Source organism: Balaenoptera physalus (assembly GCF_965194825.1).
Source record: "Balaenoptera physalus genome assembly, chromosome: 2".
Classification (NCBI taxonomy): domain Eukaryota; kingdom Metazoa; phylum Chordata; class Mammalia; order Artiodactyla; family Balaenopteridae; genus Balaenoptera; species Balaenoptera physalus.
Genome location: NC_138883.1, coordinates 86492123 through 86515939, shown reverse-complemented (window position 1 = coordinate 86515939; position 23817 = coordinate 86492123). Strand labels below are relative to the sequence as shown.

The window sequence follows — 23817 nt, the reverse complement described above, 5'->3', positions numbered from 1 at the left end:
AATAATGTTTCATTGGCTCTTGATTCTTTGATATTGACAGAATAATTCTTGACATCAAGTGTGGGACGATCACTGTTAGTTTTTTCATATGTTATTATAGGAAATGTACTTTTGGGAGAAAATACTTTAAGAATAAAAATTACATGACTTTTTTTGTTTGTAGGTGACTTCAGGCAGATCTTTTGCCAAGCATGCCTTAGAGAAGAACCTGGCTCTGAGAATCCCTGTCTCATAAGCAGGTTAATGCTTTGGGATGCAAAGCTTTATAAAGGTAGGTAGATCTTTACTTGTGCTTCTTGCCATGAAGCAGAGGAATATTATGACCTTAAAGTGGAGTTTAATATCTTGTGTTTATTAAATCAGTGAACTTGATAAGATATTATACGTTGAAGGTGAGGTTAACCAATCAATATGTATTCTGTGTTAAAACCCAGAGATAATGCCTTTTAATTATAGTGCCTTTTCATTTAGTCAGAACCAGTAAAAAGAGTATGTATGCATTCATGTAGTAGTGCCATTATAAAAGCTATGTTAATTTTCATTTTTAAAATTTAAATGAAGAACCAAAAGTAAAAGGTGAGAGAAAGGTTAAAGGGGATGGAGAAGGGAAGGTACAGAGTAAGAGTAGTCTTTAGTGAAACATAATGAAAAGGAATGGAGAAAGGTGGGAGAAGTAGGATGAAGTAAGGTACAGGAGTGAGAGGGGTACAGAAAAAGAGGGGAAAGGCATTACATGTATGTATTTTAAATTCTAGCTATTAAATATTAATTCAATAAATGCCACTAACATTTGAGTCCTTGAGGTCTATTAGCATGTGAAATATTTTTATAATATTCTGCCACTACTAATAGCTGGAATTTTTTTTTGCCTTGGTGATACTCCTCCCACTTCCCCAAAAAATGATGTATAGGTGCCCGTAAGATCCTTCACGAATTGATCTTCAGCAGTTTTTTTATGGAGATGGAATACAAAAAATTCTTTGCTATGGAATTTGTGAAGGTAATTGCTCTTTATAAATAGATATCAACAAATAGAAATAGAAAACCATTTTTGTAAGTGAAATAATGGAAACAAAGGGGATAATTATGAAGCAAGAATTTAATTTTATAGTTCATTTCTCTGTCAAAAAGTTCATTTATTTTCACATTTGGTAGTATGGAAACAGTAGTCTGAGAGAGGAGATAGGTGGAAAATGCCCTATTGTTTGCCTGGAAAAAGCAATAGGAGGTTATCACATTCGTGAATACATTTATCTTTTCTAATCATTTGTCTGTTAGTAAAATTATAACAAGAGCAGTGACTAGTTGAAAGGCATAGCAGGGAAAAGGAACAGATATACATGCTAAAAGGAGGCAGATATTTGATGGGCAAGAGTTATACTTAACTATTTGAGGCTAGAATATAAAGATAAATCTTACAGCTTTTTAATATTGTTTTATTGAGCTATTGTATATCCCTTATATTGTTATATTTTTTGTCTCTCTCTCTCTCAAGTTAGACTAGTTAGAACATGTACCTCTTTAACCTTCTGCTTTGCCTTATACAGAGGTATCCAGTAAATACTTGTTAGTTTACTCTGATTTTGAGTGGCAGGAAATTCTGTTAAACTTAGGACAGAGGTAGACCCAGGATGGAATTGGAAGCAGAGAGTGAAATAATGATTGTCATAGGCAAATGATACCATGGGATAAGATACCTGCACTTCCTGGATTTTATAAGTAGATTGTTAAAAGCAACTAAGACATTTGGTTTCTTTAAAGGTGATGACAACTCAAATTATCAACTCTATTCTTCTAAAACTCATTAGAGATAGAATATTGGACCATATCTGTGATCTGAAATGAAGTTTTTTCCTTATACAACAGCAGTTCTCCCTCCTTATATGATATTTTTCTGTATACCATGGTTACCTCTTAAACTTTGTATGAATCCTAATGGTTGAAATTAAATATGTAGGTCAAGGATCTAACACTGTGCTTACGTATAATAGATGCTTGATGCATGACTGGATGTATTATTATTTTTGTTCTCCCAAGATATCAGGATTGATTTTCAGTTGGTATGCACCAGTATGTATAAGAAGTTATATACAGCCAGCATCCATTCTGTTTAAGGCTGGATTGAATCTGATGGTTGGTTTTCTGGGTCATATCAGCTTTTAAATACTTTCAATATAGTCCCTGCCCTATTCCATTGGGGTAAAATCTGCTAAAGATTGCCCCAGATTCTGTTTGGAGAAAGTATATACTGCACCTTTGCAGTCCTCTGTGATTTTTACCTGTGTGTGTGTGTGTGTGTGTGTGTGTGTATGTTTGTTGTATTTTTTTTAAATAGTTCTCACTATCCAACTATGCTAGGTTGGGTAGCTGAATTCATATTCAATCTTTTGTTATTCTCTTTCTAGTAAATTTTTGTTGACCATAGTATCTCCCCTTAATAAATAGGAGTTATAATACTTGCCATCTTATACATAGGAACAAATGTAGCAGCTGTTAAAATTGGGATTTTAAAAGTTTTCAGTACTTATTTATAATTGCTTCTCCACTTATTGTTTTATCTTCCAGTATTATAAGCAGCTACAGAAAGACTATATCAGTGATGATCATGACAGAAGTATCTCTATAACTGCACTCTCAGTTCAGATGTTCACTGTTCCTACTTTGGTATGTATTGATTAGTCTTGGCAATCTTTCTAAGTAATATTTATTTTATTATTTAAGAATTTTAGTTAGTGTTGAATTAAAACAATTTCTGAGTCACTATGTTGGTCTAATTACACGTGGAAAATTGAATAATGCTTCAGTGGTATCTGCATGTGAAAATGCTTTAATGATACCCAAGGGCTAGGTAATTTGTGGAGTGGGAGTGATGGCACTACCTTGGTCCGAAAGTGCTCATTCCTGCAGGTGAAACCTAGGGATGGTTTCTCAGTGTCTAGAGTAACTTAGGAACAGTGCCTTTTTAATACCAAAAAAAATTTTTTTTTGCTATTCTTTTGTTCTTTAGTTGTTTTTTTTTTTTATTGTTGTTGTTAGGGGTGGGGGAATAGAGTAAGATAAAGCAGGAGGAGAGTATAACTGTTGAGCATTTGCATGAGATGGAGCTGCATAGGCTTGGGAGGAGGGGGGTGGAGGATTCTGCTTCCTTTTTATACTACTACTTTTCCTGTTTCTTCTGGAAAGTTCCTACTTTCTCTTTTCAAAGGCCAGAGAAAAGAATGGGGAAGAGAAATTGGATTGCTAGTAAGGGGGAGATGTCAGAATAGAAAATATATATGACAGAAGCCTGAAATATATCTGTTTGTTGTACTTTGCTCACTGTGTGATTAACAGTGGTAAACATTCATGTAAATAAACTGTGTAGTGGGCTTGGGGTGTTCAGACAGGTGTTTTCTAGTTGCTGAGGAGTAGGGAATTTTTACTTTTAGAAAATAATTTCTCAGAAATTGCTATCCTGTGAGACTGAGGAGTGTGTTTGATGCTCAACAAACATTTATTCAAAATGACTTACCAACCAAATGAATAAATAAATAAAGTCCATACTATAATGAGTTAATACTAAAGACAATATTCTTCATACGTTCTGCAGGCTCGACATCTTATTGAAGAGCAAAATGTTATCTCTGTCATCACTGAAACTCTGCTGGAAGTTTTGCCTGAATACTTGGATAGGAACAATAAATTCAACTTCCAGGGTTATAGCCAGGACAAATTGGGAAGAGTATATGCAGTAATATGTGATCTAAAGTAAGTTGTTCGAGTAAAAAGGTGAGGGTACCTGTTAAACACAGTTGTGTTTATTCTGTCCTATAAATAAACATCTGATCCTTTTGGTTATCTTGGAATCTTTATAATGATGGCAAGTACAGAGAACTATTACTGTGATGTCAATAAATGTTTTAAGTGAAGGCTTCTTATAGAGTTAAAATCAGGTCAGTAAAGAAGGTACTGAGGAAGGGCCTCTCACAGGAACTTAGGGTCTCTTGGGGTCACCAAATGAATCTCCATGATAGTCACCATGCCTTCCACTCACTTCCACTCATGTATTTTGGTTCTGCCCCTCTTGCATAGTCTCTTTGTGCTTAGTTTCAGATGATCTTGTTGATGTGAATTTTTTTAACTCCCTTTTTCATACATATGACCAAGTATTCATCAGGGGTTTCTTAAGTTTTTCTCCCTGAAGAGAATGGAGTTTCCTTTTAAACTAAAGTTGGAATCATATGATAGATCACATTTGGGATCATTGGACCTAAAAGGAAATAAATTTCTAATTTTTTTAGAAATAGATGGTGACTACTATAAGGATTATGCTGTATAAAGTATTCAATAAATCATAAACTTAAACAGTTATTTTAAGAATATATTAAGACAAAATATGTTTCATTTAGTTCGCTATTAAAAAAAGAGCTCTAAGATATATATGATTACTTATTCTAGTCCCTATGTGAATAAAATCATTCTAATTTTGTCCACTTCTTCTAGTGACCATGTAAAGTATAGAGAGCTGGAAACAAGTTTCTAAACCAACCTAGAAACAGTTTAGTCTAGTTAGAAAAATACATTTGATGGATTTCTGGAACTATGCATTGGATCCTTGATATTACTGAGAAAAATGTTTCCAGACCCTTTCAAATTCTGCAATTTCTAAATATGATTATGACATGTAATTCTTTAAAGTTCAGTAAATCGTTATGTTATCATATCTTCAGTACAAGTTGAGATGGTGATGAGTTCAGTAGTGAATTACCATTTAGCCAGTGTGATTCACAAATTATGCATAATTTACATTATGCAAAACAAACAAACAAAAAATATACAAAAACTCCAAATGGCAGTACTTAAAATTTAGTGTTAAATCAGTGTATTTATCATTCCTTTGGTCTACTGTATAGGAAAAATCTCTTTCTGTGGTTCTCATTACTCTGAAGTATTCTTCTTTTTTTTTTTTTTTTAAACTTTGGGTTTATTTATTTATTTATTTATTTATGACTGTGTTGGGTCTTCGTTTCTGTGCGAGGGCTTTCTCTAGTTGCGGCGAGTGGGGACCACTCTTCATCACGGTGTGTGGGCCTCTCATTATCGCGGCCTCTCTTTTTGCGGAGCACAGGCTCAGCAATTGTGGCTCACGGGCCCAGTTGCTCCGCGGCATGTGGGATCTTCCCAGACCAGGGCTCGAACCCGTGTCCCCTGCATTGGCAGGCGGATTCTCAACCACTGCGCTACCAGGAAAGCCCTGAAGTATTCTTATAACAGAGTTATTTTTCTATCCAGAGAAGAGCATAATCACATCATTGTTTTGTCATATTTTATTTTGTGGATTTCTGACTATAATTATTCTCTGTGGTAAATAATTTAGAGTTAACACATCCCTGGATACTTACCCCTATGGTAAAACTTTAGGGTCCCTGGTTGGGAAGGTAATTTTAAAGTTTTCCCACTCTTCTGATGCTCACAACTTCTCTCCTACATCCTTACATAAGTAGAGATATCTCTAATGACAAGGAGAAGGGAAAATTAATGTCTTTTGAGGACCTGATTAGCAGATATTGTGCTAGACTTCTCATGTAATTCACTCTCACAAGGGTCCTGTGTTATTTATTAGTAACTGCTATGTGCTAAGAAGCTTTACTTATTTTACTTCATTTTATTCTTGCAACATTCTCATAAGGTAGGTGATATCTTTATTTGTAGATTATAATTATTTGCCTAAGGTCACAAAGCTAGTAAGTGGCAGAATTTGGATTTGAGCCTAACGCTATTTATCTGTAATACTCATGTTCCTTTCACTACATTATGTAGCTTCACAGACTACATAAACAACAACAAAGCCTTCCCTGAAACCTGGCCTAAAACACCAATCAGATATACCCTTCATTTAACAAATAATTACTGAGCCCCATTTCTCAGTCTCTCATTGTAGAAATTTTGTAGTCATTCTTATTATTTCCCCATATACTTATTCATTCACCACTTCTTCCTGAAGCCCTGCTTTTAAATCAGTTAGAAATAACCACAAATACTTAATGCCTTTTAACTGTTTCTAGAATAAAGTACAGATTCTTCCAGAATTTGTAGCTCTTCATAGTCTCACTTTATATACTACTTATCTGACTGTACCTCAGCATGAAATAAGTTTATTGGTCCTAGCAGAAGCTCTGTTCAGCCTGCCTCAGGAAATTTTCATTCTCTCAAAGCAGTGCATTCTAATCCTTGAGTAGCCCCTTCCAACTTTTAGAAAGTTTATTTTATATTGAACTGTGTCTATTTGTAGCTTTCATTATGTGGCTCTAGCTCACCCTTTGTCCATTCAGAACAACTCAGTGCTCATTTAACTTGAAGTATTTGAAGACAGCAGGCATATCTGACAACTCTTTTTTATGTTAAGTTGCATCATTTTCTTTCAATATACCCATTTCATATTTAAAATTCCTTCTACGTTATTGTCCTTCGCTACTGAACCTGTTTTAGTTGACTTTATACCACTTAAGGTATATGCCAAGAAATGAACACAGTACTCTGAGGTCTGTGTAGTAGAAGGAAGGGATTATTACCTCTGTCATTCTAAATAAATACACCTGTATTAATTTAGTTTCATTTGTCGCTCACTCTGTGGAAGATATCTGTTGGGATATTATGGAAATGAAACTTAGAAAAGAGATGCAGTTGAACCTTGGTTCTGTTAAGTGAATATTATCCTTGTATTAGTCTAACCTGTTCCTTCCTTTTTCTGAAAAGTATAGCATATTCTCAATGCAAGTCACCCTCTTCCTCTCCTACTCTGTCCCACCCTTTCCTTCTACTGCTTTTACCACCTATTTTTATCTGCAGACTGCTTTTCTTTTCCTTCCCTTCCTTACTCTTTCCTTTCTTCCTATCTCTTACATCTTCTTTACTTCCTAGGTCTCCTACAGGGGTCAGGCATGAACTACGTGAAACTAGAAATGTAAATTTTCTTCTCTAGATCAATGCTTCTCAAATATTAAGATGAATGTGAATCATTATGGGAGCTTGTTAAAATGCAGATTATTACTCATTAGATTCTGCATTTCTAAAGATTCAGTTGATGCTGATGCTTCTGGTTTGTGAACCAACCTTTTGAGTAGTAGTGCTCTAGAAAACAGCCAAACTTTGATGCCATTTGTTCATTGTGGTAGAGTTTAAACTTTAGTCTTTTTTACTTTAAAAGAAAGATTTAGAATGTAATTAGTATATTTCAAAGTTATTTCTTTGATAAAGTCCTGATGATTGTATTTTAACTTTCAACATATTAATGGCTATTTAAAAAAGGGAAAATTAAACCACAATCCTTACTATCTTTACGAATAAAACTAATTTTTCCTCCATCTTTTTGCCTTGTCTTTTATGTTCAGCATTACTTCCTTTGTGCCCTTTTTTTGGGAGCTTAACATTGGATTACAGTGTCCAGATACATATCTGTTTTCCCATCTGCACTTTGAACCTCAAGGGTAGGGTGTCTGGTTCATGTTTATGTTCCTGATACCTGGTGTGTAATAGGAATTGATTTGGGTTGACTGAGTGCAAAATAATTTTTAATAATTGTTAATGATTCCCTCCTGAGAAGTTATTTCGTGATAAACCATGTTCCCACTGGATATGAAAACAGCCATTGTCTTTACAGCCAAAAGAAGTATTGGTCTTGTAAATTATAGGCTAAAATGGGTCTGTTTATCTTATGAAACAAATACATTCTGATATGTAAGCCACGATGACATAGGTGCTTATATCCTTCTTCTGGGTTCTGGGCGAAGAAAGCCTGGAGGTAGGAAGTCTGTTCCAAATTTCCTGACCCACCAGCAGTAGTATATCTATGGTACTGAAATCAGGTAGCAGGAATGAATGGCTCTGGGAACCAGTGCAGAATAGTCACACCAAGTTGTACAAATCTTTAGTCATTACGTACTAAGCAGCAACAACAAAGGTATTGAATCCTCAGGCCAAACTACTCTAATTCTCATGACTGCATGCTTTAGGGGAAAAAGTGTGTCATTTTAATGCACAAAAATATTTTATAACTTACAAAATATTCTGAAATAGTTTGCACAAACAACATACATCATGCACATGTAGTTTTGACATGCATTTTGAGGCTGAAGGGATTTCAGCTGGTCCTTTGGGTGAAGGGTATGAACAGTTCTAGAAAATTTGTACTGTGGTTGTCCAGCTGTGACAGGCTAGGTTCACTTAATCAGACTAACTTTTGAGTGGAGAAGTCAGGCTTAGCTTTGACATCTGCCTCTCATAGGTAGAGCATTCACATTTTGCTGGTGTAATTCTAGCACTGCCTAGAATTGCAAGAAATTAGAATTCATAATTTTGATGAATCAACATTATCTATAGCCCTGAGAACCTTAAAATTATCCCAAAATAGGAAAGTGAAATGTTTCTTTGTCTCTTGAAATGATAGGTATATCCTGATCAGCAAGCCCGCAGTATGGACGGAAAGATTAAGAATGCAGTTCCTTGAAGGCTTTAGATCTTTTTTGAAGATTCTTACCTGTATGCAGGTATGATAGTTCTTCTGTACATCAATAAGATAAATTTATTAAAAAAAATTTAACCCCAATCTTTCATGTTTTGTTTTGTTTTGAGCAAATTACGTTTTTTTTTTTTATATACAAATGCATAATTTTTTTTTTTTAAATTTTATTTATTTATTTATTTATTTTTGGCTGTGTTGGGTCTTCGTTGCTGTGCGAGGGCTTTCTCCAGTTGCGGCGAGCGGGGGCCACTCTTCATCGCGGTGCGCGGGCCTCTCACTGTCGCGGCCTCTCTTGTTGCGGAGCACAGGCTCCAGACGCGCAGGCTCAGTAATTGTGGCTCACGGGCTTAGTTGCTCCGCGGCATGTGGGATCTTCCCAGATCAGGGCTCGAACCCGTGTCCCCTGCATTGGCAGGCAGATTCTCAACCACTGTGCCACCAGGGAAGCCCCGCAAATTACGTTTTTTATTTGAGGAAGGATAAATCTAGCAAAATAGAAGTAAAATTTAAACACTGCCTCACTGATTCTGCTTTAATAGATCTTTCTGAATAGCTTAGTTAACTGCAGTTGTTACTGTTAATGTTTATTGATGCTTACCATGTGATAACTGTAGTAAGCACTTTCATGCATTATTTCTTTTGAGCCTCATAGCAATCTTATGAGGTAGTTACTATTATTATCCCCCTTTTACATATAAGGGAATCATAGCTTAGAAATAATTTGACCAGGGTCATACAGCTAGAAAGTGACAGAGTTATGATTTGAACCCGTGTGTTCTGACCTAGTGTAACAGCCATGTTAAAAAACTACGCATACATGAATATAAATCCTGATGATTTTATATTTTGCCAGTGGAAGAGCAAAGAAAGAGGGCCCATATGTATATGTTAACCACTCTTTTCTTGTAGGGAATGGAAGAAATCAGAAGACAGGTTGGGCAACACATAGAAGTGGATCCTGACTGGGAGGCTGCCATTGCTATACAGATGCAATTGAAGAATATTTTACTCATGTTCCAAGAGTGGTGCGCTTGTGATGTAAGTACAATTTGTTAGAAGGATCCGTGCCTTTTTAAGTGTTCTGATTGTTATTAATAGTATAGTTTTATGTTGCAACTTCCTTGATGTAAAGTTTTATTACTTAAATAGTTTCTTATATACTTGAATTATCTTATTAAATTTGTAGTTTTTTACACTTAATTAGAAAATGTGCTCCGTAGCATTCCATTTACCTTTGGGAATAATGGAGTTTAAAAAATACAGCACACACTAATCAATTAATAAATTAATTATTGATAAATTTTTTCCTTGGACATGAATATTATAATAAAATTAGGACTAGACTTTTAAATATTCCAACAGTGGAGGGATGTAGATATTTATTCAATCAAGAGCCTTGTTATGTGAGTTAAACCATTAAGAAAATTAATTTTAATTATTTATTTTTTAATTAATTAATTAATTTATTTATTTTTGGCTGCGTTGGGTCTTCGTTGCTGTGTACAGGCTTTCTCTAGTTGCGGCGAGCGGGGGCTACTCTTCATTGCAGTGTGCGGGCTTCTCATTGCAGTGACTTCTCTTGTTGCAGAGCACGGGCTCTAGGCACGTGGGCTTCAGTAGTTGTGGCATGCAGGCTCAGTAGTTGTGGCTCTTGGGGTCTAGAGCTCAGGCTCAGTAGTTGTGGCGCTTGGGCTTAGTTGCTCCACAGCATGTGGGATCTTCCTGGAGCAGGGCTCGAACCCATGTCCCCTTCATTGGCAGGCGGATTCTTAACAACTGCGCCACCAGGGAAGTCCAAGAAAATTAATTTTGAAATATAGAACTAATGTTTTTCCTTAAGCAGTAATTTTATTTTATATATTTATTTTATTTTTGTCTGTGTTGGGTCTTAGTTGCGGCACATGGGATCTTCGTTGTGGCATGTGGGATCCTCCGCTGTGGCATGCGTCCTCCTCGTTGCAGTGCGTGGTCTTCTCTAGTTGTGGCCTGCATGCTCAGTAGTTGCGGCGTGCGGGCTTAGTTGCCCCGTGGCATGTGGGATCTTAGTTCCCCAACCAGGGATTGAACCCATGTCCCCTGCATTGGAAGGCTGATTCTTAACCACTGGACCACCAGCGAAGTCCCCTCCTTAAGCAATAATTTTAGACCATAATGCTCTTTAAACACATAATCCTACTCCAGACTCCCTTTTGAGAAGATGACCTCATTTATTTCTGTTCTGAGAAAATTAACATTATCTAAGTCAAATTCTTTCATCTTCTCCAGTTTCTCTGTACATCTCACTATAGTCAATTCACTAAGTTTCTATATATATCTTCACTATTCATCTCTTTCATTTTCCTCTTTCTAAAAGTGATGTCTCTACCTAGGCTCTTGGTCCCAACCTATATTACTCCTTCCTGGAGTTTGCTTCCTCATTTGTCTCCTCTGGTATTTCCCACTCTTTCATTCATCTGCCTGTAAACACACAGGACTCTCCTATTCTTAAGAACAATGAGAATGAAAGCCCCCTTACTTGTCATTGCTACCTCATGAACTGTATTTTATCTTTTTTCCTCATCTGCGGGTCACGCTCACAGACACAATAGACTTTAATCTAGCACAGCAGCTGTATAGAACGATAAGGACAGGAAATATTGTCCAGCAACTACCACAGCACATATTTTTTGGCTCCCCTCATCTTTATGAAGGGCATGCTTAATTGTTGGAGATGAGGTCAAAGTGTGTGGTGTTCATGTTGACATCTGCAAAACCTCCTGAAGTCATCTACATTTACTGTCGCCACTCTTTAGCTTCTAAAACTTCTTTAGAGCCAGGCTTCTGCCCTTACCAATTGATAGGAACTGCTTTTTGAAAAAATTTTAAAGGATCTATTTAGTAACCAAATTCAGAGGTCTTTTCTAAGTCCCCCATCTTCCTTAAATGTCTGTAGCGTTGCATTCTTTTGAGAACCTTAATCGTTTTGAAACTCTTTCCTTCTGATTTTCACAAACCTACTTATCCTAATGTTTCTCTTATTGATTACCCATTTCAATCAATGATTGCCTTTTTTCCCTCACTTCCTTCTGCCTACTAAACGAGACATTCCCCAGTGTTTTCTTTTTCTTACAGATCTTTTATTTCTACCACCCCAATTAAAACTTCATAAGATAACTTTCCCAAACTATAGAATCACTTCTGTTTGTGTGCTACACATTACTGCTTGGATCTTACATTTGTATTTCAAACTCAGAATATATTAAATTGATTTGTCATCATTTCATTCTACTTCCAGCTTGCATTTTTTCTTCTTGACTCCCTTATTCTGTTCATGACACCATGATTCATACGTTCGTCCATACAGGAAATCTGAGAGCCACTGTGTTCTGTGTGTTAGATGTTAACAGACTTTTGAGGGGGAAAAAGTTTTATGTTCACGTAAGATCGGGAAATGCTAGGTTGAACAAAATCAAACATGATTTTTTTAAACCACTGAACTTCTCAAACCCTTTGATTAATCAGTGTTCTCAGGACTTCCCTGGTGGCGCAGTGGTTAAGAATCCACCTGCCAGTGCAGGGGACACGGGTTCAAGCCCTGGTCTGGGAAGATCCCACATGCCGTGGAGCAACTAAGCCCGTGTGCCACAACTACTGAGCCTGCGTGCTGCAACTGCTGAAGCCCACGTGCCTAGAGCCCATGCTCTGCAACAAGATAAGCCACTGCAATGAGAAGCCCGTGCACCTCAATGAAGAGTAGCCCCCGCTTGCCGCAGCTAGAGAAAGCCCTCACGCAGCAACGAAGAACCAAAGCAGCAAAAACTAAATAAATAAATTTATTTAAAGAAAAAAAAATTAATGTGCTCATTTCTAAGAGAGATATTCCCAAACTTTATTTAACTATAGAATTCCTTTTTTCAAGATAAAATCAGTGAGAAATACTCTTAAAAAGTGACCTTTGACTCATCTCCCTGCCATACTCACCCAGATTTGAGTCTTCCTTATCCTAAATTTATTTTATAATCCTAACTTATTTCCTGTGGGTTTATTCTTTTTTGCCCTGACTGCCCCCACCCTAGTTTGAGTCCCTTATCACCTTACACTTAACTTAGTAGTAAACTTTCTATCGGTTTCCTTGTCTCCCAACACTACTGTCTCCAATCTGTCACCTTCAATGACACCCACTAATTCTTCTTGAAGCAATATGTTGACTACATTATTACACTTCAGACAGTATCAGTATATTCAACTTTACATGGCAATGCCAAGGCATATTTCCAGTTTAATTGCTCATTAATTCTGTCCATAAACCCTTTGATTTATCTAGTTTTTATTCCTTTCCACTGCCCGAACAAGAGTTATACTTCCCCTTATTTCTCTTTGTTTATCCTGTATCTCTGCTTACAGTGCTACCATCTCTCCATCTTCCCCCATACTTAAATTCTACATATTCTTTCAAACTCCACTCAAAAGCTACTTTTTAAATTAATTAATTAATTAATTAATTTTTGGCTGCATTGGGTCTTTGTTGCTGCACACAGGCTTTCTCTAGTTCCGGCAAGTGGTGGCTACTCTTCGTTGCAGTGTGCGGGCTTCTCATTGCAGTGGCTTCTCTTGTTGCAGAGCACGGGCTCTAGGCACGTGGGCTCAGTAGTTGCGGCTCGCGGGCTCTAGAGCACAGGCTCAGTAGCTGTGGCGCACGGGCTTAGTTGCTCCATGGCATGTGGGATCTTCCTGCACAAGGGCTTGAACCCGTGTCCCCTGCATTGGCAGGTGGCTTCTTAACCACTGTGCCACCAGGGAAGCCCCTCAAAAGCTACTTTTGCAAATAAGTATTCCCAGTTGTTTGTGATTCTTTTTTTTTTTTTCCCTATTAAGGTTATTAGTTTATACCATTTACGTGGCTTACAGTTTTTTACTTTGATTATAAGTGTGTGTATGTATGTCTGTTTGACTGTCATAATATTTCCTACAGGTTTGCAGATCCTGTTGATGTAGCTCTAGTAACACATCAAACAATTTTGTGCTTATATTTAGTAAATATTTACTGAATGATGTAATAAAGTAGATAACTTGTCAATTTATTTGCATTTTTATTTTCCTTTTAGGAGGAACTCTTACTGGTGGCTTACAAAGAATGTCATAAAGCTGTGATGAGGTGCAGTGCAAGTTTCAAATCTAGTAGCAAAACAGTAGTACAATTGTGCGGTCATACTTTGGAAACTAAATCCTACAGAGTATCTGAAGATCTTGTAAGCATACATCTGCCACTCTCTAGGACTCTTGCTGGTGAGTGTTTATTTAGTTTTTGCATGTTTCGATTAGCTTTGTTTTCTAGGTATTCATATTAGAATCAGTACTATTTTTGTTCTCAGTATGCACAGACATACTCGGATCAGATACTGCAGTTAAAAGCTGTCACTATCCTTCAAAGAGCTGTGACCACAACGTCTAAGGGTGCTACCTGGGCTTTTTGTTATCTGGGTCAACTAATGTATCCTTATACTGTACACTTAAGGACTAACTTGGTAACTTATCGCCTAACCAAATGTAAATATAGGAAAATCTTGTTGCTGTTTTTTCATCCTCTTCTCTGCCTGATTGCACCAGTGTGTTCACTGTTTCACTGTTCCTTTCACCACTAAAAGAAAGAAATCATAGATTTTCTTTAATCATCCTTTGATTTGCATTTCTATGTAAATCGGCCATGTCAGTTTCTTTTTCTTTTAACAACTTTGTATAAGTGTACATATTTATATTTTTAATTGTGGTAAAATATGCGTAACATAAAATTTACTATTTTAATCATTTTTTAAGTATATAGTTCAGTGACACTAAGTACATTCACATTGTTGTACAACCATCACCACCATCCATATCCAGAATTCTTTTCATCTTCCCAATCTGAAATTTGTGCCCATTCAACATAACTCCTCATTCCCTGCACCCTACAGTCTCTGATTTTCTGTCTCTATGACTTGACTACTCTAGGTACCTCATATAAGTGAAATCATACTCATATCCTTTTATAACTGGATTATTTCACTTAGCATAATGTCCTCAGAGTTCATCCATGTTGTAGTATATGTCAGATTTCCTTCATTTTTAAGGTTGAATAATATTCCATAGTATGTATATACCACGTTTTGTTTATCTGTTCATCCTCCATTAGATGCTTGGGTTGCTTACATCTTTTGGCTATTGTCGAATAATGTTGCCATGAACACAGGTGTCCAAATATGCGTTTGAGTGCTTGTTTTCAATTCTTGGGGTATATACCCATAAAGTGGAATTGCTGGATCATAAGGTAATTCTACTTTTTAATTTTTTGAGGAACCACCATACTGTTTTCCATAGCAGCTGCACCATCTTACATTCCCAGAAGCAGAGCACAAGGATTCCAGTTTCTTTACATCCTCATCAATACTTGTTATTTTTTGTTTTTTAAATAGCCATCCTAATGAGTGTGAAGTGGTATCTCCTTGTGGTTTTGATTTGCATTTCCTTAATGATTAGTGATACTGAGCATCTTTTCCTATGCTTACTGGCCATATGTATATCTTCTTTGGAGAAAGGTCTGTTCAAGTCCTTTGTCTCTTTTTTAATCAGATTTTGTTGTTGAGTTATTGGAGTTCTTTGTATATTCTGGATATTAACTGCTTATCAGATATATGGTTTGCAGATATTTTCTCCCATTCTGTGAGTTGCCTTTTCACTCTGTTGATAGTGTCCTTTGATGCACAAAAGTTTTTAATTTGGTGTAGTCTCATTTATTTTCCCTTTGGTTGCCTGTGCTTATGGTGTCACATCCAAGAAATTATGGCCAAATCCAATGTTGTGAAGCCTTTTCCTTATGTTATTTTCTAAGAGTTTTATAGTTTTAGCTCCTGTGTTCAGATCTTTGATTCATTTTTAGTTAATTTTTCTATATGGTATAATTGACGTGATTTTATGTCAGTTCTATTTTTATAAAAAGAAATACCTAGATTCATTTTTATTTGTTTTTATTTTATTGAAGTATAGTTGATTTACAGTGTTGTGTTTAATTTCTGCTGTACAGTAAAATGACTCAGCTATACGTATATATACATTCTTTTTCATATTCTTTACCATTATGGTTTATCACAGGATATTGAATACAGTTCCCTGTGCTATACAGTAGGACTGTGTTTATAAGTTTTTATTTCTTTTGATGCTTGGTTAAGAGGAGAATAATTTCTTAAGAGGCAGGATATTATTTTTATATAATTTATAAGCACACCTTGTACAATGTAGGATCTTAAATATGTTAGTAAAACTGTTTCAAAATTAGAAATCAAATGTTTGCATTCTGAGATGTCATTTCTAAACTCAATAAACGTATGTTTAAATCTCACAAGTTTTCAAACTTGATGAGTTAACTAGGAAACAAATCAGCTGGGTTTATTGCTTTCTCATTTTTCTCTCTTTTTTTTTAACCTTTAGGTCTTCATATGCGTTTAAGCAGGCTGGGTGCTATTTCAAGACTGCATGAATTTGTGCCTTTTGTAAGTGACTCTATTAAATGTTGATTTGCTTATATTCTATTTCTAAATACCTCCTTTAAAAAAAATTATTTATTTATTTATTTATTTTTGGTTGTGTTGGGTCTTCGTTGCTGCACGTGGGCTTTCTCTAGTTGTGGCGAGTGGGGGCTACTCTTCGTTGCAGTGCGCGGGCTTCTCATTGCGGTGGCTTCTCTTGTTGTGAAGCACGGGCTCTAGACACATGGGCTTAGTTGCTCCACGGCATGTGGGATCTTCCCGGACCAGGGCTCGAACCCATGTCCCCTGCATTGGCAGAGGGATTCTTAACCACTGCGCCACCAGGGAGGTCCCCTCTAAATACCTCTTGGTTGAGGGGGAAGAAAAAGAATATTTTGAAACCTACCTGAATAATTCCCAGTTAGTAATTTTGTGTCTATATGATAAAACATTGAAATCTGAATCATGGGGACTTGGAGTCATCTAGTTCAAGCCCTTCTGTCTTACAGATGAGAAAACTGAGCAGTGTATAGTGCCGTAACATCCAAGCCCTCTGAGAAATAATGGAATTGATCTCACTCTGTTTCAGGAGGATTTTCAAGTAGAGGTACTAGTGGAATATCCTTTGCGTTGTCTGGTGTTGGTTGCCCAGGTTGTTGCTGAGATGTGGCGAAGAAATGGGCTGTCTCTCATTAGCCAGGTATGGCAAGGCCTATTGTTCACACTATGAATGTGTTCATTTTCTGCTTGTTTTTTCTTCTATATGTTTTACTTTGTGTCCCTGGATTTTGCTGAGTATTTGTTTTGTGTTCTCTTATATAAACTCAGAAATGAAAGTTCTAGTGGCCATATAGACATTTCTCCTTTAATCCTGTTAAGTGGGTAGATTAGGTGAAAGCCAGTAGTACCAGGAACCATCCCACCAATATATGTCTTTTCTGAAGATTACTTGGGGACATGTAATCTTCCCACCACCAATCTTAATGGAAGGGCATCTTACAGTTTTTCCCTCTGTTTTAGAGCAAATAAGGAGAAGTGCTTTTCCTAAGTGGTGGGGAAACAGGGCTTGTAAAGATACCACTTGGGAGAAAAATGGTGTTATGATTGATTGTAGAAAATGGTTTACTTTTATTGAAGTGGGCATTTTAAACTTAAGGGAAGTAAATTCTTTCGTTATGCATGTTGAGAGTAATAACTAGTATAGAGCATTTTTAACTCTGAATTATTTTCATGCCGTATTTTCTCACTTCATCCTCACAAATCCCTTAAAATGATTTGTAGGTTTACAGCTTTTTTTTGCCACAAAGGAGTTCTTGGGGTTTCTAGTTTAGAGAAAATTTTAAGAATAGTTTTTGTTGAGAATTCTGTTTGAAATAAAATGATTCTTTTAGCTTCTGTTCTACTTTTTATTTTATAGGTGTTTTATTACCAAGATGTTAAGTGCAGAGAAGAAATGTATGATAAAGATATCATTATGCTTCAGGTACCTATTTAAATTACTTCTGATATTTGTCTTAACCTTCCTTCCTAGGTTCCTTATAATAAGCGAAGATATTATAACTATTGTTAACTTTACTTAAATTTTTCTCACTGTTGAAATGAATATAGTATCATAGAAGCAGAAGGGACTACTGCATTATCTTCTGCAGATTTACCTTATAATTTTTTCTCATAGTCCTACTAGAGACCAAATGTTTCTCCATTTAATACATGAGAACTATGGTACTTGATGTCTTTCACAGATTGGTGCATCTTTAATGGATCCCAACAAATTCTTATTACTGGTACTTCAGAGGTATGAACTTGCTGATGCTTTTAACAAGACCATATCCATAGAAGACCAGGTAAGTGACAGAAACTGATATGTAAATTAATTCCAAAGGAAATATTATTTAAAAAATTTTAATCATATTTAAGATTTTTATTTATTTGTGTATATCTCCAAAAATCAGGCACATACGTAAAACATACATATACACACATATATTCTTTTTACTCTATAAAAATTAGAATATAGTTGGCCCTCTGTATCCATGGATACAGAATCCCAACTGTACTAGCCATTTTATATAAGGGACTTGAGCATCGGTGGATTTTGGTATCTGCAGGGGTCCTGGAACCAATCCCCTGCAGATACTGAGTGATGACTGTATATAGATTAACAAAAAGGAGAAGAAAAATCACATGAAACTCTGCCTCCTAAAAATGATCACTTTTAAAGTTTTGGTGTCTTATTTGTTTTTAAGGAAAAATTGAATCTTTTATATGTACTATTTTTGTAATATGCTTCCTGTGCTTAATGAAATATTGTGATAGGTTTTTTCTTGTCACTAAATAAGTATGCAACAACCTCATCTTTTTTTTACATCATAATTTTTAATGGCTGTGTAGTATTGCAGTATATGAATGCATTATACTTTAGTCCCCTATTGCTGAAGAGGTTTTTCAAGTTTTTTGCTCATATAAACATCTCTGCACCTCAAGGTTTAAACACTTGCCTAATTATTTTGTTAAGATAAATTCTTCGAAGTGGATTTGCTGAAGAATACAGTATACTCTTTCTTATGACTCTGAATACATATTGTCAAATTGCTCTCAGAAAAGTAACTCCAATTTAAGCTCTCTCTAGCAGTATGTACATCTGTAATGGTACTGATATTTTTAATCTTTGTTGGTCTAATACATGAAAGATGGTGTTTAATTTTCATTTGCAGTTCTTTAATTATCAGTGAGGTTGACCATGTTTTTTTTTTCCTTTTTGGTAGTGAATTATCTGTTCCTGTCCTTCACCCTTTTCCTGTTTTTTGTAAAAGTTCCTTATTTAGTAAAGATATTAATTCTTTACTTATATTTGTTATCAATACATTTTTTACAGTTTATAATCTGTCTCTGGAGTTTTGTCACATCTTCATTGTTTTAATACTTGATACCAGTTTATAAAGTAACCTTTGACTACTTTGAATTTATGAATTACATTATTTAATTCTTCAAATTAGAAGTCACTTGCAATGGACCAAAGGATAGGCTATAAAATACAAAGCTAATTTTTAGTCATGTTTTTATACTCAGTGAAAATGAATATCTAATTTACTGTAGTATTTAAATAACATGTGTGTTAGGGAAGGGAACTCTCACCATAACTGTTAGTTACCTATTTGAAGACACTGTCTCATCAACCCAGATAAGAAGGAAGCCAATAGTAGAGGAAAAGTTAAAGATTAGAATTCTTTTGTTGACTGAAGGCTAGATGGGAAATAATGATAATAAAAACAATAATAATATTTAACAGTTGTTATTGAGTTCTTACTACGTGCCAAGTATTGTGAACGTTGTTGAATTTGATGTCAAAAAAAGAGAATTATTCACCTCATAATTCTCTGTTGCTGTGGTCCAAAAGAAAATACTGGATCAGTTGGACTCTCTGATCCAGAAAAAATGTATGTTTTATGGAGGTTTTTGGTTCTTAAGTAACTAATTTTTTCTTTTATAATTCTATAGGATTTGATTAAACAATATAATACCTTAATAGAAGAAATGCTTCAAGTCCTCATCTATATTGTGGGTAAGATTAAAACATGTTTTGAAATAGAACATGAGTTACTTTTTAGAGAGAACATTAATAAGAACTGTAAGTTATTTTGTTCTTCTGCCAAATACAGCAGAGAATATTAGAGATTAATGTGACTAATGAGATTGATATGTTCAGAAACTCACCCTTTAAAAAGCACAGCTATTACATCTTCATTTTTCAATACCTGATTTGTAATTGTTTGGACTTGTTTGTAGAGGTCTGGGATATAATTATCCTAGTTAGAAAAGTAGATGTAAAATAACTATGTCGAGTGCTAAAAATTTTATGTATATATATATATATATATATGAAATTTCTATGTAATATTCGTCTAAGTAAGATATATTTTCATCAAGTCATTCTTTAAATTACTTTGTGCAAATATTGGCCATACTTCTACTTTTGTATATTCTATATTATAGTCTCTGTTGATCTTACCAGCTAAGTAAAAGTTTTTGACTTCTCATTCTGGCTCTTGTTTCTTACTTTACTGCAGGAGACACTGCTTTGTATTAATACTTCCTAGTGAGGATTCTAGCCATCAGCCAAATCTGAAAACCTGGGTTCATTTTATTTGTTTATCAGGGAGCTAGTTGCTGGACTAGCTGCTTGTCTCAGCAGGAAGTGTGGTAAACCGTCATTGCTAAGTGAGATGTAAATCTTCCAGGCACTAACTCTTCTGGAATAACTCCAGAGTATTCCATAGGAAACTGCTGAAAAAAATGGACAAATTAAAAATGTGTAAAAGATTTTTAAGTTGATGACATACTTTATTAAATTACAAACACTTGAGGGGAATTTTTGTGTTTGTTCTTGGAATACTATATGAAGAATTTCTAATACTGCTTATTAATACTATATATTAAAATTGCTAATATATTTTTGCTGTTTTATATTTTACTATTTTATTATTGCTACTATTATTTTGCTGTTATTTTGTTTACCCAAATTCATTGGGTATTTCCTTCTATGTGATTTGATTTTTAGTTAATACTTGCTACATTCCTGAGTATAAGTTTATTACCTTTAGTAGTCATCATTTTTAAAAGTGTGTGTGTTTGTGTGTGTGTGTAAAATCTCTGATTATATTATGGAGAAAACATTAAGAAGTAGCAAAAGATTTGGATTAGGAATCAGAAGATCTAGTGTTGACCTCGCTATAAACTATCAAGAGTGTACCATTTACATTTTTAGGGTCTCAAATTCTTGATTTGTAAAATGTGAAAGTAATCTACATGATCTCTAAGGTTCTTTCTAGCACGAAACTTATAGAGGGTACTGTTTTGGTGGAAAAAAATTGAAAATTACAGTGTTTGAAGAGGAGTGAGTCTGTTGGAAGTGAATTAAATTAACAAAATGTCATTCTTTGGCTAATTTGTAGAATTCATCAAATCTCTTAGGCAAAAAAATTCCTGTCTTCATAATAACCCTCTTATAGATATCACAGGACTTTGTACACATGTTGTAGTATTGAAAAATCAGTGGTGACATAAGGTCAAATATTTTAAGCCTTCTTGAAGCATTGGGGATTAGATGCTGTTGACACCAGTGAAGTTCCCATAGTTAATTTAGCTATTTTCTCTCCCCATTTGGCAGTTTATCGAGATGAAAAATGGAAACCTGATCATGTGGGCATGTTAGCAACACCATCCATTCCTGATACATAATACTATTTTGTCATTTAACCCATAGAGATATTTTTAAGTATTTTGTTTTTTAGTTTTCACTTTGTTCTTTCTTAAATAACAAGTAGAGACAACATTGAGGAAATCTTGAAAGAAAAGCTATTGTTCCATGATGGCCACTACTTATTCAATGCTATCTTCCTTGTTTTCTGGGTTAGAGACACATGCTAATTTAATCGAGGGGCCTTGTTTGTAATGTGTGAGTATGTGTATGTATATGTGTGTGTGTGTTTAAGTTAAGAGAAGGCCTGTGTTCTTCAGATCTCTTCATTTTTCTTCCTCTTTCAGCAAAGAGACTCTTGTTCAGATTTAGGAACATGTTCAAATAATTTCTGGTCACTATCTCATAGATTTGATTTAATGCAGTGTTCCTGATGGGAAGAGATTTAAATGGAAAGCAATTAATTGTTTTACTTTTTCTTTTCATTGTTTGTATTAGGAGAGCGTTATGTACCTGGAGTGGGAAATGTGACCAAAGAAGAGGTCACAATGAGAGAAATTATTCACTTGCTTTGTATTGAACCCATGCCACACAGTGCCATTGCCAAAAATTTACCTGAGAATGTAAGTCCAGTTTTGTTTTTTACTCCATTCACCTCAAGATGGGATAGTTTTTTCTTTTTCTTTAATTGGAAGCCACTCAAAGTTTTAGGAAAATCTGTTTAGGAAATTTTCAGATATAAAACTCTCACCATTAATTTTTTAGTGGTATAAACTTTAATTCTGGGCTTTTGGGCATTAAGAAACTTTTTAGAGACATTCTGGCTATTTAGAAAACATTTTAGAGCAAGAAACTCTTTGATTTTTTTGTTTACTTTAACATAAATTTTCTCCAGAGGAAAAGGGGACTTCCTGAAATGCTGAGACTATTTGGGTGGTGTGTTCGTCTGGGTCTTCGGAGAAGCAGATGTCAAGGCAAAGGATTTAAGATTTAATTAGGAACAATGACTATGAGAGAAATGGTGAGGAAGCTGGGAAAGGCTGGGGGAGCCATCATACTGTGGTGCAAATCTGACTCCAGGTGAAGGAAAGAGGGAAGGAACGTTATGTAGGACTGTCCTAGACTGCTGGGTAGTCTAATCAAGGTTTGTTGCCTTCGCATGTCTCCCAGAGTGAGCCTGCATTAGTATCTCTGTTCTCTAGCTGGAGGTCTGCAGGGTGCATTCTCATGGCTGACACAGGTGATATTTATGATCAGTATTGCTGATTTTGAAGCAGTAATCCTAAAGATTATGAGTCATATTTTTTACTCCGAGATTTAATTTTGAATTAGAACAATGATTCTTAAAAGAGATTAGATTTACCTGTATTATCAAGGCTTTCCAGAGAAGTAGAATGGAGGTAAGCTTTGACTGTTGGTCATTTTTCTTCCAACATACCTGTATCTTTTTCCAATTTCATTGTTAACTGATTCTCAAACTTTAACCATTTGGCATATCACCTTCATAATATTTGCACATCTGTCTACCAATTTTATAATTATTAATACAGTTTATTTATTTATTTATTTATTGTTATTTTTGGCTGTGTTGGGTCTTTGTTGCTGTGCGCGGGCTTTCTCTAGTTGCGGCAAGCGGGGGCTACTCTTCGTTATAGTGCGCGGCCTTCTCATTGTGGTGGCTTCTCTTGTTGCGGAGCACAGGCTCTAGGCGCACGGGCTTCAGTAGTTGTGGCGTGCGGGCTCAGTAGTTGTGGCTTGCGGACTCAGTAGCTGTGACGCACGGGCTTAGTGGCTCCGCGGCTTGGGGGATCTTCCCAGACCAGGGATCAAACCCGTGTCCCCTGCATTGACAGGCAGATTCTTAACCACTGTGCCACCAGGGAAGTCCCTTATTAATACATTTTAAAATCAACTTACATTTTTCCTTAGCATCTTTCTAAGCAGTATTACAATGAAATAGTAGGTTTGACATTCTAGATTAATTTTTTCCTAATACATGTTAAGATAAATGAATAACTATTCAAAAATTTAAAAATATATAACTGTGTGCCACCTAAAATAATTTCACATACCAATAATTATATACTTACTGTATTTTGCAAAAAAAAAAAAAAGCTTTAGTGTCTACCCTAATTTTTCACTGCTTATCACAAGTACATTTTTAAAGGAGGCTAAATTTAATTTTTGCAACACTATAGGAATCTATGAATTTGCTTTAGTATATTGACTAAGTCCTTATCCTGATTTTAAATGACTTCATAAAAAAAAATTCCTTATTGGGACCTCCCTGGTGGTCCAGTGGTTAGAACTCCGTGCTTCCACTACAGGGGCGTGGGTTCGATCCCTGGTCGGGGAACTAAGATCCCACATGACGCACGGCATGGCCAAAAAGAAACAACAAAAAAATTCCTTGTTCAAGGAAAAGTTCAGGCCAGTCAGAAAAAAATAAAATTATTATAATTGCAGAAGCCAGAATATATTTGGACATCTACATATGTGTTTTACCGTAGATCCTATTTATTTTGTTACCTCGGTTTTAGGGATTAGTACAGCATGGGCATGTGCTTAAATGATGTGGGTGATGAACATACTAGATAAAGAAAATAATAATTTCTTTGAATTATTGGTTGTATATGTATATA

The 23817-nt window shown here is 35.4% G+C and overlaps 1 protein-coding gene across 6 annotated transcripts in view; it reads left to right on the top strand.

Moving 5' to 3' along the window:
• UBR1 (ubiquitin protein ligase E3 component n-recognin 1) overlaps positions 1-23817 on the top strand; it is a 147061-nt gene that overhangs the window by 66736 nt on the left and 56508 nt on the right. For all 6 annotated transcript variants that reach the window (XM_082453063.1, XM_082453062.1, XM_082453064.1 and 3 more), the window contains 13 exons: positions 164-271; positions 912-1000; positions 2566-2664; positions 3590-3747; positions 8426-8525; positions 9410-9538; positions 13585-13765; positions 15941-16002; positions 16568-16678; positions 17396-17461; positions 17721-17822; positions 19477-19540; positions 21674-21798. In XM_082453063.1, coding sequence (XP_082309189.1) covers positions 164-271; positions 912-1000; positions 2566-2664; positions 3590-3747; positions 8426-8525; positions 9410-9538; positions 13585-13765; positions 15941-16002; positions 16568-16678; positions 17396-17461; positions 17721-17822; positions 19477-19540; positions 21674-21798 — 1394 coding nt within the window. The remainder of the gene's footprint in view (positions 1-163; positions 272-911; positions 1001-2565; positions 2665-3589; positions 3748-8425; positions 8526-9409; positions 9539-13584; positions 13766-15940; positions 16003-16567; positions 16679-17395; positions 17462-17720; positions 17823-19476; positions 19541-21673; positions 21799-23817) is intronic.